Raw genomic sequence first — 18,053 nt, forward strand, 5'->3', positions numbered from 1 at the left:
TTACGTACACATATATACCACTGTGCCAGACATCGTTCAAGAGATCCCCCTTACTGTGACAGATCTATCCTTTCACTTCAAGAGATTGCAGTTTCCAGTGAGACATCAGTTTCCCATTACAATTAACGAGTCACAGGGGTAGCTTTATGTCACTAGCTCAAGTATTTATTCGTCATGTAACTAGAAATGTTGTTTATAATCAAATTTTGAGTTAGATAAACGTTGCACAGAATTTTTATTTTAAATATTATGATTCTCAATTTGGATGCTGTAATTAAGCATTTGTACGTCGCTCGTATTTCTTTATACGACTGTTTCACAATTTCAAAGGTGTTTTCACGGATACATGGAAATCAAATTTTTTCGGTATTACTCTGCCGCGTTTACCAGCTAGAAATATTTGTGCACCAATTTCCTTGTGGTTGCCATTTTTGCAGTAGTTATATATAAATTGGAGCAATTTAAAACAAAAACGCCTTTTCGATTCTGCACATTTCGTTAAATAAAAAATTATATGTGGTCGACATTTTGTCAACTATTGGGAGCGTTCTGAGTTGTTGTACTGTTCTAAAAAACCAGGTTCGCCAGGGCCGCTTTCTTTTTATTGATTAGTGGATTCGACAGATCTGTGTTGTCATCATGGATTCTTGTAACATATTAACAGAAGTTCATAAACTTTACGAAGTTGCAAGGCACATAGTGACGTTGCGTCATTTTCCATCACTACGTGGCTTGCAAGTTTGTAAAGATTATGAACTACTGTTAAAATATTACATGATCTGACGATGACAGCACAGATCTGTCGAAACCGGTAATCAGTAAAAATATTTATAAGCGATCCTGGCGAAACTGGTTTCTGAGAATGATACTGAATCAAAAAAACTCGTTGTGTAGCATGCAAAAGGCGTTTGATTTTGAACTACTGCAATCTTTATGTATCTTAACCATTTGTATAATTATTTGTGTAGACATTTGTTTAATCACTTTTGTACTGACGGTGCCATATACAATACAACAGTTGTTTACCGGAAGATAAATCAGTGAAGCCAACAAATGATGCATATTGTGCGTGTATACCGTACATAAAGTACGAAAAATGAGAGGGGAGCCGTAGGTCAAAACTACGCATGTACACGGGTTAGTGACGTCACAGGGAAGTGTTACAGAGATGATCCTAGCGTCTCCCAGCTACTACAATCTACAGGTGTTTTCTGTACTACAAACTGTCTACGACATAATTTGCACTCTTGTGTTACGTAAACTGATGAAAAAGTTAAGCCTGTAATTGTGCCGTGGTGGAGTCCCATTAAGCACTCGGTGTTCAGTAGTTCCCGGCCATTGTGTATAGCCGCATCTCTTTGAGCGCGGCGCACTGTCTTTCCTGTTGCGTAACCCGTGGCGCATGATGACATCACTTCGCGCGTGGCCTCGTGATTTTCACCACACCGAAATCACGCTCATGCGTTCGCACCAATTTGTCATGCCCATATGTGACGTATTTCTGCTAGAACAACTTTGGTTTGAAGATGGTTTTAGTCACCAATCACCAGGGGCCCGGCTAGCTTAGTCGGTAGAGCATGAGACTCTTAATCTCAGGGTCGTGGGTTCGAGCCCCACGTTGGGCGAATATTTTAATTTGTCAACTATGGTCTCGAACTTAGCGCCGAACTTACTACGCTTTCGCCAAGTCAACTACAACAACTAGAAAGAACATTTTATTAGAGTATTGACGTTAAAAATAGCGACTGAAACAACCGAATTAAAACAGTCGATGCGGTCGGGCTCTAATTATTTAGAGCGGAAACATTCGATCGTTTCCCCATTGTCTAATCATTATTTTTTATTTCTCTCTATTACTGGCTGACATTACTCTTACTGCCGTTCCGTTATTTGCTCTGCCAATAAGTAGCTGTTAGCTCAGTTTTTCTGACACAATGAATCCTGCAGGGCTTCAATAAATCCGTAAGAGTACGAGAGGATGGAGACCTCTTATGAACAGCAAGTTGAAAGGCATCGTAGCTATGCTCAATAATGGTCATGTCTGGGGACTTTGGTGGAAGTGTTTAAACTCAGAAGAGTGGTCCTGGAGCCACTCTGTAGCAATTCAGGCCATGTGGGGTGTCGCATTGTCCTGCTGGAATTGCTCAACTCCGTCGGAATGCACAATGGACGCGAATGGTGCAGGTGATCAGACAGGTTGCTTACGTAGGTGTCACCTGTCAGAGTCGTATATAGACGTATCAGCGGTCTCATATCACTCCATCTGCACACGCTCTACACCATTACTGAGCCTCCACCAGCTTGAACAGTCCTCTGCTGACATGCAAGGTCCATGGCTTCATGAAGTTGTCTTCAAACCCGCACACCTCCATCTGCTCGATACAATTTGAAACGGGACTCGTCCGATCAGGCAACATGTTTCCAGTCATCAACAGTCCAATGTTGATGTTGACGGGCCCAGGCGAGGCGTAAAACTTTGTGTAGTGCAGTCATCAAGGGTACACGAGTGGGCCCTCGGCTTCGAAAGCCCATATCGATGATGTTTCGTTGAATTGTTCTCACGTTGACACTTGTTAATGGCTCAGCATGAAATCTGCAACAATTTGCGGAAAGGTTGCACTTGTCAAGTTGAACGACCCCTTCAGTCGTCTTGCAGGATCTTTTTTCTGGCCGCAGCGATGTCGGAGATTTGATGTTTTACCGGATTCCTGATATTCACGGAACACTCGTGAAGTGGTCGTACGGGAAAATCCGCACTTCATCACTACCTCGGAGGTACTGTGTCCCATCGCTCGTGCGCCGACTACAACACACGCCGGCCGCGGTGGTCTAGCGGCTCTAGGCGCTCAGTCCGGAACCGCGCGACTGCTACGGACGCAGGTTCGAATCCTGCCTCGGGCATGGATGTGTGTGATGTCCTTAGGTTAGTTAGGTTTAAGTAGTTCTAAGTTCTAGAGGACTGATGACCACAGATGTTAAGTCCCATAGTGCTCAGAGCCATTTGAACAACACCACGTTCAAACTCACTTAACTCTTGATAACCTGCCACTGTAGCAGCATGAAGCGATCTAACAACTGCGCCAGACACTGGTGTTATATAGGAGTTGCCGACCACAGCGCCTTATTCTGCCTGTTTGTGTATCTGTGTATTTGAATACGCACGCGTATATAAGTTTCTTTGGCGCTTCAGTGTATAATTACCGGCAGTGTATTGTAAGAGGGGAAAGGAGAAGCCCGGATGAATATTCATCACGAGCAGAGAAATGGGGAGGCAGACATGATGCTCCAGATGGTGACTCACGCGAAGTTTCCATTCGTAGCAGCAGCTTGTTGACGTTAGCAGGGCCGCGCGGTAACTCGCCTTCCAGGAAAGTACAGCCAGGTTAGCGTGGCTTCTGCGGTAACTTTTTTCAGCACACATGGCGGTGACGTCGACTCTTGGTTTTCGGCTGCTGGCACGTGTCCAGACAAGGCGTCACTCGCCTGCGGAATTTGTCGAATGCGCCATTTAGCCTCAGCTTGCTAGAATGGCTTAATTTTTCGCTGCGCGGGAGCTGAAATTTTATGCTGTCAGCATATGGCGGTGAAACCACGCATCCGACACCATACGTCGTAAGTGGTACTTCTTATGATTAAAACAAATGTGTATAAGGTATGCAGAGCACGTAGCAGCTCTAAGTAGCTCATAGCAACACGTAATTGTAACGAGCAATAAAGACAATTCCTTTACAATACTGACAGAAATATGGGAGGGTAAATCACAGTTATTTGTTGCGAAGACATATTGCGTGATTGTGTTATGACTAGGCGGTGTCTTCCAAATTCAAAAAATAAAGCAATAAGTAGACACCAGTAACCCCACTCACTCCCATGTATAAAATGAGTCCGTTTTTCGTAAATCTAGTTTCTCAGGCATCGCAATGTTTATGACATCATATCTCATGAAATGTTGCAAAATTCTTTGCGGAAGAATTGCAAAACTGGTAGAAGCCGACGTCGGGTAAGGTCGATTTGAGTACCGGAGAAACGCAGGAACATGCGAGGCAATACTGACCCCATCTTAGATGATACGTTAAGAAAAGCAAACCTGCGTTTATAGCACTTGTAGACTTAGAGAAACCTTTTGGTAATAGAATACAGAGGCGGAAGGCTGTTTACAACTTGCACAGAAACCAGACGGCAGCTCTCAGAGTCGAGGGACATGCATGGGAAGCAGTCCTTGATAAGGGAGTGAGGGTTGGAGCCTAATGCCAATGTTATTCCAGCTGTACACTGAGCAAGCAATAAAGAAAACCAAAGGAGAATTTGGAGAATGAATTAAAGTTCAGGGAGAAGAAATAAAAATTTTGGGATTTGCCAGCCACATAGCAGCAACACAGCAGTTAAACAGAACGGACGGTGTCTTGAAAGGAGGAAATAAGATGAACAAAACCAACAACAAAACAAGGATAGTTGAAACAAAATCAGGTGATGATGAGGGAATTAGATTAGGAAATGAGACACTTAAACTAGCAGATGAGAATTGGTATTTGGGCAGCGAAACAACTGATGATGGTCTAAGTAAATATAGACTGGCAAAGTCAAGAAAAGCGTTTCTGAAGAAAAGAAATTTGTTAACATCGAATACAGATTTTAAGGATTGGGAAGTCTTTCCTGAAAGTATCTGTATGGAGTGTAGCCATGTACGTAACTGAAACATGGTTTAGACAAGAGGAGAATAGAATCTTTTGAAATGCAGTTCTGCATAAATTGCTGAAGATTAGTTGGGCCGATCACGTAACTAATGAGGGGCACTAAACAAAATTGGGGAGAAGGGAAATTTGTGGTCCAACGTGACTAGAAGAATGTATCGGTTGATAGGACACACCATGCGTCATTATCAGCGCACACTCCGCTGCAGAGTGAAAATCTCGTTCTGGAAACATCCCCCAGGCTGTGGCTAAGCCATGTCTTCGCAATATAATTTCTTTCAGGAGTGCTAGTTCTGCAAGGTTCCCAGGAGAGCTTCTGTAAAGTTTGGAAGGTAGGAGACTAGGTACTGGCAGAAGTAAAGCTGTGAGTACCGGGCGTGAGTCGTGCTTCGGTAGCTCAGTTGGTAGAGCACTTGCGCGCGAAAGGCAAAGGTCCCGAGTTCGAGTCTCGGTCGGGCACATAGTTTTAATCTGCCAGGAAGTTTCATATCAGCGCACACTCCGCTGCAGAGTGAAAATCTCGTTCTGGAAACATCCCCCAGGCTGTGGCTAAGCCATGTCTCCGCAATATCCTTTCTTTCAGGAGTGCTAGTTCTGCAAGGTCCGCAGGAGAGCTTCTGTAAAGTTTGGAAGGTAGGAGACGAGATACTGGCAGAAGTAAAGCTGTGAGTACCGGGCGTGAGTCGTGCTTCGGTAGCTCAGTTGGTAGAGCACTTGCCCGCGAAAGGCAAAGGTCCCGAGTTCGAGTCTCGGTCGGGCACACAGTTTTAATGTGCCAGGAAGTTTCATATCAGCGCACACTCCGCTGCAGAGTGAAAATCTCGTTCTGTTAAGGACTCACCAGTTTAATAGTGGAGGGAAGAGTGTGTGTGTGTGTGTGTGTGTGTGTGTGTGTGTGTGTGTGTGTGTGTGTGTGTGTGTGTGTGTGTGTGTCAAAACTGTAAAGGTACACCAAGAAATGAATACAATAAGCATATTCAGAAGGATGTAAGTTGCAGTAGTTATTTGGAGATGGCGAGCGTTGCACAGGATAGAGTAGCTTGGAGAACTGCATCAAACCAGTCTTCGGACTGAAAAAAAAACACTACCACGTCCTGAATTGTGTGTCGTACAGCGATCTGATTTTCCATGTATAAGTAGGAGTATTTGTGGAGACTGTCCGCAAAAGGTGTTGCGAACAGAGTGAAGTAAAAATCAGTAGTATAAAGTGTTATGCCTGATGCTGTAGTTTTAGTATATGAACAGCGAAAAATATATTAAGCGATAAGTGGTTTCCTTATCACAATTTTATGGGTTTGTATCGGCAATAGAAAGCTTCGTAAAGGTTTTTATTGGTGTATGATATTTGACGGACGTCGCTGATTGCTTCTCATCTTCAAATACTGAATGAATACAGTCTGGGTAGCGTGTGCCGTCTGAATTTGGGTGCGTTTATGCTGCCACTCCTCTGTTTGCCAGAGTGACCCAGCGATGACAAAACAGGCCTCTCCTATACGTGGTGCATTTATTGCACATTTTGGAAACAGTTGATTTCTTTTCTTTCTGTGTATCTGCCGGCTTCATACTGACTATTTGTATATCTGTATCTGTAACAAAGAAGTATTTAAGGAGAAGCTCTCTCAGTAGTAAATAAATTTGCTGGTTGTGGTTGTAAATTTGCTGGTTGCTGGTTGTGCTGTTGTAATTTGTGCAAAAAATTAAAATTCACTGCCAGAAAATTAAGCATCTTCTTTTACACTTGAAAGTAAGTGGAACAACGAGAAAAATCATCAGCATGAACATTACCGTACAAGTAGTGGAATATATTTCATTTGCATGTGTACTTTAATTGAAGATGGTCTTGTTTGGAAAAGAAGTCTCCTAAAATAACTATTTTGTGAATTTCCTTCTCCACTTAGTAGGTGACTGAGACCATCGCTTTTTGATTCTTTGTCATATTTATCAGTCTTTTGCATGAGACTTCTCGGCGGATTGAAACTGTGTGCCAGAACGAGACTCGAACTCGGGTCCTTTGCCTTTCATGGGCAAGTGCTCTACCGACTGAACTACGCAACCACGACTCGTCACCCATCCTCACACCTGCACTTCGACCAGCACCTCGGTTCCTACCTTCCTAACCTCGCAGAAGCACTTCTGCGAAACTTGCAGAACTAGCACTTCTGGAAGAAACGATATTGCGGAGACATGGCTTAGCCACAGCCTGGGGTATGTTTCCAGAATGAAATTTTCACTCTGGAGCCGAGTGTGCACTGATATGAAACTTCCTGGCTGATTAAAATTGTGTGCCGGACTGAGATTCGAAATCGGGACCTTTGGTTTTGGCGGGCAAGTGCACTTACCAGCAAAAGGCAAAGGTGCCGAGTTCGGGTTGAGACCGTCACACTGTTTTAATATGCCAGAAAGTTTCATATCAGTGCACACTCCACTGCAGGGTGAAAATTTCATTCTACTCTTTTCTACGTTTTTTATTGTGAGTGGTAGTTTTCAGAAATGTGGAAGTGAAAACAAAAATTTTGTAGTTTGCTGGACGCATAAGAGAGCTTTCGATTTTGTAACTCCACATGTGTACTCACTACAGCACAGTATTCTATCGCTTGCGCCTTTGTCCAGCATTGTGCGCGGGGTCGGCGTGGTTAAACCGGATTTGGCATGTTAATGTGAAGGGGTGGCCGGATGCCCTTCCTGCCGCCACCTCCCCCCCCTCCCCCGGACGGAATCAGCGTACCCCATCTGGCTGCATCCAGTGCGGATGTGTTTCAAATGTCTGTGAGTCGTGTAACTGAGGCAGGACGCGAGGACCAGCCTGGTATTCACCTAGAGGGATGTGGAAAACCGCCGAAAAACCACATCTAGGCTGGCCAGCACACCGGCCCTCGTCGTTAATCCGGCGGGCGGATTCGATCCGGGGCTGGCGCGCCTACCCGAGTCCAGGAAGCAGCGCATTAGCGCTCTCGGCTAACCTGCCGGGTCCCACTACACCACAGTAATCCTGATAAAATTGTTTGTTTGTTGGTTGGTTGATTTGGGGGAGGAGACCAAACAGCGAGGTCATCGGTCCCATCGGATTAGGGATGGATGGGGAAAGAAGTCGGCCGTCTGAAGCGATTTAGGGAAATTACGGAAATCCTAAATCCGGATGGCCGGACACGGGTTTGAACCGTCGTTTTTCCAACCGCTAGTCCAGTGTGCTAACCACTGGTAAAATGGCGACTTTGCTCCGCGTCATAGAGCACCTGAAAGCTTCAAATGATGATAAGTCATTACCTAATCCAATACGGCTTATGCCAGATTCTTCAGCCAAAGTGTATCTTCGAAAGGAGCGGAGTCAAAGTACCCCTCGCAACATGTACGAGGCTCACTCCAAAAGAAATGCACACTATTTTTGTAAAAATACAGTTTTCATTCGGCATGTTTCAAAGTTTCACAGTGTGTAGATATATCCTTCCCGCTTGTTTTCAAACTTAGTTCAACCTGTTCCCGTGAGTGGCGTCATCACAGCATGTCTTCAAGATTGCTGCTACACTTGACGTTTGTCAGAAGCAACGTGCTGTCATAGAATTCCTGTGCTGTGAAAACGAGACAGTGGGAACATCGACAAGAGGGTGAAAAAGGTGTATGGAGATGCTGCTGTCGATTGCAGTACAGTTAGTCGGTGGACAACCAGATTACGCGATGAAAGCGGGCAGGGCAATATGAGGATTGTCCTCGCAGTGGCAGGCCTCGTACTGCACACACTCCAGACAATTTGCAGAGAGTTAACCAATTGGTGACTGCTGACAGACGCATCACAGTGAACGAATTGTCACGCTACGTTGGGATAGGGGAAGGAAGTGGCTGGAGAATACTGAAAGTGTTGGCGTTAGAAAAGGTTTGTGCCAGGTGGGTTCCCAGCATGTTGCCAGTGGCTCACAAAGAAACAAGAAAAACGGTATGCAGCGAACTTTTGGAACAGTACGAGAATGGTGGAGACGAATTTCTTGGAAGAATTGTGACAGGTGATGAAACATGGCTCCATCATTTTTCACCAGAGACGAAGAGGCAATCAATGGAGTGGCATCATACAAGTTCACTCAAGAAAGAATAATTCAAAACCACACCTTCTGCTGGAAAAGTTATGGCTACGGTGTTTTTCGATTCCAAAGGACTCGTACTTGAGGACATCATGCCAAGTGGAACCACCATAAATTCTGATGCATATGTGACGACACTGAAGAAACTTCAAGCTCGACTGAGTCGTGTTCGTCAACATCGGCAAAAGCAGGATGTTTTGCTGTTGCACGACAATGCACGGCCATATGTCAGTCAAAAAACCGTGGAAGCGATCACAAAACTCGGATGGACAATATTGAAATACCCCGCCTTTCAGTCCTGACCTGGCTCAAGTCGACAATCGACCCTTTGGGAAACTGAAAGACTCTCTTCGTGGAGCAAGGTTTGAAGATGATGACTCCCTTGTGCACGCTGCCGAACAGTGGCTCCAACAGGTTGGTCCAGAATTTTGCCGTGCGAGTATACAGGCGCTGGTCCAAGATGGCGTAAGGCTGTTGAGAGGGATGGAAATTATGTGGAGAAATGAAAATACTGTTCCTAAAGGATGTATCTATACACTGTAAAACTTTCAAACATGTAGAATAAAAGATGGATTTTTTAAAAAATAATGTGCACTTCTTTGGAAGTGACCCTCGTATATAAATAGAGGCAGTTACAGACAACTGGGATGAGATGAGGTGGTCACTTTTCCGCGCCAGCACGCCCAGCCTTGGTGTCGGCCGTGACCCGGTGGAACAGAACAAAGGAACGGCGCTCCCCGTGACGTGACGAGGAGACTAGCTGCTCGCCGCCGACCGAGCCATAGCGGCAGCGGGCGGATAGGCATTAAGCGGCCTTTACACGAGCGCCTCGTCTCATTCAATTACTCGTGCAAAGTGAATCGACTGCAGCGCCTATGGAGAATGAGTCTCGCGTGTTTCCAGTGGTTGTTTCCGTTTGGCCGTCCGCGCTGAAATCGCATGCGTTTTTACAGATGTCTGCTGTGCATTTCTGCACCTACATCTACATACGTACACAAGACACCGTGCGGTACATGGCATAGGGTATCACGTACCACTTTCAGCCATTTCCTTTCCTTTTCCATTCAAAAACGGAGCGAAGGAAAAACGTCTAAAAGCTTACGCACGAGTCCTAATTTCTCGCATCTTTTCTTCGCGGTCATTATGCGAAATGTATGTTTATGGCTGTAGAATCGCTCCGTTGTTGGTTTGGATGTGGTCTTCAGTCCTGAGACTGGTTTGATGCAACTCTCCGTGCTACTCTATCCTGTGCAAGCTTCTTCATCTCCCAGTACTTATTGCAACCTACATCCATCTGAAGCTACTTAGTGTATTCATCTCTTGCTCTCCACTACGATTTTTACCCTCCACGCTGCCTTCCAATACTAAATTAGTGATCCTTTGATGCCTCAGAACATGTCCTAGCAACCGATCCCGTCTTCTCGACAAGTTGTGCCACAAACTCCACTTCTCCCCAATTCTATTCAATACCTCCTCATTAGTTATGTGATCTAACCATCTAATCTTCAGCATTCTTCTGTAGCACCACATTTCGAAAGCTTCTATTCTCTTCTTGTCCTAACTATTTATCGTCCTTGTTTCACTTCCATACATGGCTACACTCCACACAAATACTTTCAGAAACGACTTCCTGACACTTAAATCTATACTCGATGTTAACAAATTTCTCTTCTTCAGAAACGCTTTCCTTGCCATTGCCAGTCTACATTTTATATCCTCTCTACCTCGACCATCATCATTTATTTTGCTCCCCAAATAGCAAAGCTCCTTTACTACTTTAAGTGTCTCATTTCCTAATCTAATTCCCTCAGCATAAGCTGATTTACTTCCACTAAATTCCATTATCCTCGTTTTGCTTTTGTTGATGTTCATCTTATATCCTCTTTTTCAAGACACTGTCCATTCAGTTCAACTGCTCTTCCAAGTCCTCTGCTGTCTCTGACAGAAATACAATGTCATCGGCGAACCTCAAAGTTTTTATTTCTTCTCTATGGATTTTAATACCTACTCCGAATTTTTCTTTTCTTTCCTTTACTGGTTCCTCAATGTACAGATTGAATAACATCGGGGATAGGCTACAACCCCCTCTCACTCCCTTCCCAACCACTGCTTCCCTTTCGTGCCCTTCGACTCTTATAACTGCCATCTGGTTTCTGTACAAATTGTAAATAGCCTTTCGCTCCCTGTATTTTACCCCTGCCACCTTTAGAATTTGAAACAGAGTATTCCAGTCAACGTTGTCAAAAGCTTTCTCGAAGTCTACAAATGCTAGAAACGTAGGTTTTCCTTTTCTTAATCTTTCTTCTAAGACAAGTCGAAAGGTCAGTTGAAACTTCCCCTTTGAACAATTTATACAAGACTGTGCTTAAACTGACACACAATATTTTGTTAGCGCAACGCAATCTGACTTTCAAAAATCCCTACAAAAGAATGGCCCTGACTAACATTAAACTATACCTTTCACAAATCACTTACCTCACAAAAATCTTCGCTGCTCAAGCTACTGCAATACAGCGAGCGCCACTACTGCCAGCTAAATAAAAGATTCAAACTATGGAAGGCACTAACTACTGATAGGGATAGTTAGCAAATGAAAGATATTAATAGAGAACAAACAATGTATTTACCTTGATATCATCATATATAAATATAGCAGTTCATGACAAATTTCAAAACTCCGCCATCTCTCTCCCCACATCCACCACTGCTGGCGGCTCACCTCCAACTGCGCAACGCTACGCGCTGTTCACAGCCAGCTGCCTAACACTACAATGGCAGACAACAATGCAAAGCAGCCACAGACTGCACACAGCACAACCAGTGATTTTCATACAGAGGTGGCGTTACCAATAAAAAACCTAAACAGCCTACTTACACAGTATTGCCTCACGTATTCCAACATTTCAACGGAATCCAAACTGATCTTCCCCGAGGTCGGCTTCTACCAGTTTTTCCATTCGTCTGTAAAGAATTCGCGTTAGTATTTTGCAGCTGTGACTTATTAACCTGATAGTTCGGTAATTTTCACATTTGTCACACCTGCTCCGTAGTCCTTCTCAAATGCCGGTTCTCTAAATTTTCGCAGCAGCACCTTTGTGAAAAGAGCGTCGTCTTCCATCCAGGGATTTTCATTTGAGTTTCCGAAGTATCTCCGTAATACTTGCGTGATGATCGAACGTACCAGCAACAAATGTACAAACAGGGCTCCATATTGCTTCGATGTCTTCCTTTAACAGACGTGGTGGGGATCCCAAACACTCCGACTGTATTCAAGAATGGGTCTCAGTACAGTTCTATAGGCCGTCTTCTTTATGGATGAACTACACTTTCCCAAAATTCTCCAAATAAAACGAAGTCGAGCGTTTGCCTTCGCTACTACCAACCTGACGTGCTCATTTCATTTCATATCGCCTTCCAACATTGTGCCAATACATTTAATCGACATGACTGTCAGGCAGCACACAACTAATTCTGTATATTGGATTGTTTCCCTACTCATCTGCATTAACCTACATTTTTCAACATTTAAAATAACTTCCGTTTCATCATATCAACAAGAATTTTTTTTCTAAAACACACACACACACACACACACACTTCAAATTGTATCGAGCGGATGTGATATGGAGACAACATCACGAATGCGTGGACCCCGCATGTCAACAGGGGACTGTTCAAGCTGATGGAGGCTCTGTAATGATGTGGGGCCTGTGCAGTGTGATATGAGGCCCCTGATACGTCTGGATACGACTGAATGGACTGGACTGATTTGGGGGAAGAGATCAAACAGCGAGGTCATCGGTCTCACTGGATTAGGGAGGGATGGGGAAGGAAGTTGGCCGTGCCCTGTCAAAGGAACCATCTCGGCATCAGCCTGAAGCCATTTTAGGGAAATCACGGAAAACCTAAATCAGGATGGCCGGACGTGGGATTGAACTGTCGTCCTCCCGAATGCGAGTCCAGTGTGCTAACCACTGCGCCACCTCGCTCGGTCTCGCGTAGAGTTATCAGTGCTAACAGACAAAACAGACAAGCAGAACTGCGTGAAATAACAGCAAAAATCTGTGTGGGACGTACGACGGACATATCCGTTAAGGCAGTGCGGCGAAATTTGGTGTTACAGGACTATGACAGCAGACGACAGACGCGAGTGCCTTTGCTAAAGCACCACATCGCCTGCACCGCCTCTTCTAGGCTGTGATCGTATCGTATCAGTTGGATTATAGACTACTGGAAAACCGTGGTCTGGTCAGATGAGTCCCGATTTTAGTTGATAAGCGCTGATGGTAGGGTTCGAGTGTTACGCACACCCCATGAAGCCATGGATCCAAGTTGTCAACGGGGCACTGTGAAAGCTAGTGTTGGTTGTGTTTACTTGGAATGGTTTGGATCCTCTGGTCCCACTGAACCGATTATTGACTGGAAATAGTTATGGTCGCCTACATGGAGACCATTTGCAACCATTTATGGATTTCATGTTTCCAAACAATTTTCATGGATGACGATGTGCCATGACACCATGTACTACAGTTGTTTGGTGTGGAGAACATTCTGGACAATTCGAGCGAGTGATTTGGCTAGTCAGATCGCCCGACATGAATACCGTCGAAAATATATGAGACATAATCGAGAGGTTAGATCGTGCACGAAACTCTTCATTGGCAACACTTTCGCTGTTATGAACGGTTGTAGAGGCAGAATGGCTCAATATTTCTGCAGAGGACATATTGTGTCCATGCCACGTTTAGTTGCTGCACTAGGGCAGGCAAAAGGCGGTCTGACACGATATTAGAAAGTGTACCATGACTTTTATCACACTTGTGTATATTAGGTGGAAGAATCCAGCCTCATAGCCACAAGCATTAAAGCGCCCACTTCTGGGACTCGGAGAGACGTCCCTGGCCGCAGTTTGAATCCACCCAGCGTATTAATGATGTGGAATGAGCCAGCCAGCCTGCCTGGATGTGGGTTTTAGGCGGTTTTCCACATACCACTTGGTGAATACCGGGCAGGTACCCGCATTCCGACTCAGATACACAAATCTGAACACGATCTTGTATTTGAACACAAGGTAACATTAGAGCAGAAGGATGCGGTCCAATAAATTCAGCCCCAAATGGGAGGGGGGGGGGGATGGTGGACGGCAGGGAAGTCAGTATATTAGATGGAGAGGTCGTTTATGTGGGTGGACAAAAATGCAGCAGTCTTAAGGGCTAGATCATTTTATTGACAAGTGAGCTGAGAGGTAATACATCATCATAGTACGTAAGTAATTCAGACAAATGAAACATGCATCGTACAATAATGCAGACGTGTACCCCCTCCCCCTCGTATGCACTCATGTATTCTCGCATGCAGACGACCATAAAGGTGCCGAATGGCATCCTGTTCACAGACCGTCCGAAGCTTCTTGTGCCTTTTGTTGTTGTTAGGCAATGCTTATTACAGGCCATGGAGAAGGAGTAGCCTACCACTTCTTCGTCATCTCTCATATGTGTTCAACTGGCGAGAGTTTTCGTGACCACGCTGGCTAGGACAGTTGTTGTACACAACGAACAACACGTTCAGTCGCAGCAGCTGTATGTGACCGTGCATTGTCCTGCTGGAAAAGCATATCAGGTTCCTGACGAAAAAATGGCGGGAGCAAGGGTATTCTAACCTATGCAGTGTAACGGCTACTGGGTTCTTTATCCAGCACGAACGTAAAATATGACCGCGAGTTGTAACTTATGACCTACAACACCATGAAACCTGTGATCGTACCTACTTGTCATGGGTGATTGCTCGCTGCAATAGGCAGCTTGCGGAGTGTACCCCATATATGTTTACGTCATCACTCACCTATAGACAGAATCTGTTCTCTTCACTGAAGACGCGACAGAATGCCATTCCACACTCCAGTGTACTCGTTCACGAAACCAGAGTGGCCATGGTCAACAGTTTCGTGGTGTCAGTGACTGCTTAGCCATATGCACACGTGGTCTTAATCCTGCTGCAGGCAGACATTTCCCAATGGCCGCTTATGACACAGCGAGTGCAACATGTGTCCGGATTTCATCCTTGGATGACGTTTGGTCAGACGTCACTACTCGCACAATATGTCGAGCTTGACGTGTCTCTGTACGACGCAGACGTCTGGAACCTGGTCTACAGGTGCGTGGGAAGTTACACAGACCTCTCTTCAAAGCCGCAACACACTAATGATGCATTGTATCCAACATGTGCAGCAATCCGTCGATATGTCCATCCAGCTTCCTGAAGACACACAATGCGACCCAATTCAAATGGTTGAAACGGTGCAACACGAGTATGAACTCGTTGCGGAGCATGATTGTACCCTAAAACGAATGTTGCCAACACCGTTCAACTCTAAACTTAATACATAACATAGCTACTGCCTGCAGTCAAAGCAGAGGATGCAGAGACCAGCCTCCTGAATACAGTCTATAGCCGATGGTCGTGACAAATGATGCACTAACAGTACAACCCGGCAGTATTCATGTATCATACCCTGGTGCCATTGCACACAGTCCTTAAAAGGTGTGGCATTCTTTTTTTCCAGCACTCTATACGATAAACAATAATGGAGCTAACAATGCGCCTAGTGCAACGCCATAAGCGATTTCGCCCCATTCACGAGAATCTCCTCCACTTACGTTGGTTGAGCTATTGATACAACTTTCTGCATTGTTTTGGGTAGATCTGACATCATCCATTACTTGGCTGTACTATCAATCCCATCAAACCTCAGTTTGTCTAGGAGAATATTGTGATTCACACAGTGAGATTTCTTAGTTACCAACCGATGTTACTGAATACTTGTAAAATTTCGTTAGTGAATATGACGGTTATTAAGTCGGAACTCATCAAATACAGTGGAATGTCAGGTCTTAAATGGCTACACAGGATAACTGAAATGGCCTGGGAGTCGGGACAGGTTCCATCAGACTGGACAAAAGCAGTAATCACACCAATCTTTAAACATGGAAACAGAAAAGAGTGTAACAAGTACAGAGGTATCTATTTAATCAGCGTTATGGGTAAAATCTTCTCAGGTATTGTTGAAAGGAAAGTGCGAGTATTAGTTGAGGACCAATTGGATGAAAATCAGTGTGGGTTTAGGCTTAGAGGTCGTCAGGACCAGATCTTTAGCTTACGGCAAATAATGGAGAAGTGTTATGAGTGGAACAGGGAATTGCATCTATGCTTTATAGATCTAGAAAAGGCATATGACCGGGTTCCTAGGAGGAAGTTATTGTCTGTTCTACAAGATTATGGAATAGGATGCAAACTTTTGCAAGCAATTAAAGGTCTTTACATGGATAGTCAGGCAGCAGTTAGAGTTGACGGTAAATTGAGTTCATGGTCCAGAGTAGTTTCAGGGGTGAGACAGGGCTGCAACCTGTCTCCACTGTTGTTCATATTATTTATGGATCATATGTTGAAAACAATAGACTGGCTGGGTGAGATTAAGATATGTGAACACAAAATAAGCAGTCTTGCATATGCGGATGACTTAGTTGTGATGGCAGATTCGATTGAAAGTTTGCAAAGTAATATTTCAGAGCTAGCTCAGAAATATAAGGACTATGATGCGAAGATTAGCATCTCCAAAACGAAAGTAATGTCAGTGGGAAAGAGATATAAACGGATTGAATGCCAAATAGGAGGAACAAAGTTAGAACAGGTGGACGGTTTCAAGTACTTAGGATGCATATTCTCACAGGATGGCAACTTAGTGAAAGAACTGGAAGCGAGGTGTAGCAAAGCTAATGCAGTGAGTGCTCAGCTACGATGTACTCTCTCCTGCAAGAAGGAAGTCAGTACCAAGACTAAGTTATCTGTGCACCGTTCAATCTTTCGACCAACTTTGTTGTATGGGAGCGAAAGCTGGGTGGATTCAGGTTACCTTATCAATAAGGTTGAGGTTAAGGATATGAAAGTAGCTAGGATGGGAACAATGGCAGGAGGGTGTCCACAATGAGAAAATCAAAGAAAAACTGGGAATGAACTCGATAGATGTAGCAGTCAGGGCGAACAGGCTTAGATGGTGGGGTCATGTTACACGCATGGGAGAAGCAAGGTTACCCAAGAGACTCATGGATTTAGCAGTAGAGGGTAAGAGGAGTCGGGGCAGACCGAGGAGAAGGTACCTGGATTCGGTTAAGAATGATTTCGAAGTAATAGGCTTAACATCAGAAGAGGCACCAATGTCAGCACTGAATAGGGGATCATGGAGGAATTTTATAAGGGGGACTATAATTCAGACTGAACGCTGAAAGGCATAATCAGTCTTAAATGATGATGATGATATGACGGTTGGCAGACATTCACGTGTTTGATTACCATGTGGACCCAGTTTTAGTATGCTGACTCGATGTGTTTTGTTTTGTGTTGCAGAAGGCCCGTTCCAGAGCGATGCGCTGCTGGTGCCGGAGAACTGCCTGTTCGACCACATCCACAACCAGACCAAGTGCTGGCAGTTCGACCGATGGAACGCCACAGCTGCGGATTCTTGCCGCGAGCGCGGTCTGGCGCTGCGGTCGTTCGCCATGCTGCTACCCTGCGGCATCTCGCTGTTCTCGGGCGTCGAGTTCGTCTGCTGTCCCAAACACTTCAAAGGTCAGTCAGTCTCTTTCTTTCTTTCTCTCTCTTATATGCTGCAAAGCTAACGTGAACGTTACTTCCGACGTGTTTGTGCCGTTTCCACACGGGACGTGGGTCTCAGTGTAAAGCACACCAGACGTGGTATCCATTGTGGGTGACTCATGCTTAAACTGTCCTCTCACGGGACATGACAAAGTACATGGACGAGGATTTGGTGACGTCACAGCGTGGAATTCGGAGCCTACGGGAATGACGGGCCCCCCCGACGAACTTGTGACGTCACACTAGTTGCCTTACTGGCATACTTGGCGAACGCTCGGCTCCATGCTGGCCCCACTGGAAATCAATATGTCACTGAAACGCTACTGACTATAAATAAACCATGCTGTAAAAAGTGGCTGGCTGCTGTTATCTTCTCAGCAAGAATCGATCTGTATTTTGTATGCAGCCACAGACTCAGAGTGCACTTTTCAACAAAATAACACCCACTAAAGATCTTAACTTTGTCTTGTGCTACCGACAGTTGGCATTGATTTAAATGTTCAGTTAGTAATTTTAAACCTGTCTGAAATAGCTGTTCGCTTCACAGTGGATATCTGCTGGCACTCATATGACTTGCAGTTTCATGTGCTGTGAAGTATGCGCTGCCTGTCTTTCTCGTGGGCTTCGGCGGAATTCCATTGTG

At 44.8% G+C, this 18,053-nt stretch overlaps 1 protein-coding gene and 1 non-coding gene across 2 annotated transcripts in view; both read left to right on the top strand.

The window, feature by feature from the left end:
• The first annotated feature begins 1,552 nt into the window (after positions 1–1,552).
• Positions 1,553–1,625, top strand: Trnak-cuu (transfer RNA lysine (anticodon CUU)). Its single transcript has one exon. It is a non-coding gene; the product is annotated as a tRNA-Lys (tRNA).
• Positions 1,626–7,894: 6,269 nt separating this feature from the next.
• Positions 7,895–18,053, top strand: part of LOC126424700 (amyloid-beta-like protein) — a 132,391-nt gene continuing 122,232 nt past the window's right edge. Inside the window, exons 1-2 of the mRNA XM_050087425.1 lie at positions 7,895–8,021; positions 17,162–17,383. Of these exons, the coding sequence (XP_049943382.1) occupies positions 7,895–8,021; positions 17,162–17,383 (349 nt within the window). The remainder of the gene's footprint in view (positions 8,022–17,161; positions 17,384–18,053) is intronic.

This window comes from Schistocerca serialis, chromosome 10, assembly GCF_023864345.2.
Source record: "Schistocerca serialis cubense isolate TAMUIC-IGC-003099 chromosome 10, iqSchSeri2.2, whole genome shotgun sequence".
Lineage (NCBI taxonomy): Eukaryota > Metazoa > Arthropoda > Insecta > Orthoptera > Acrididae > Schistocerca > Schistocerca serialis.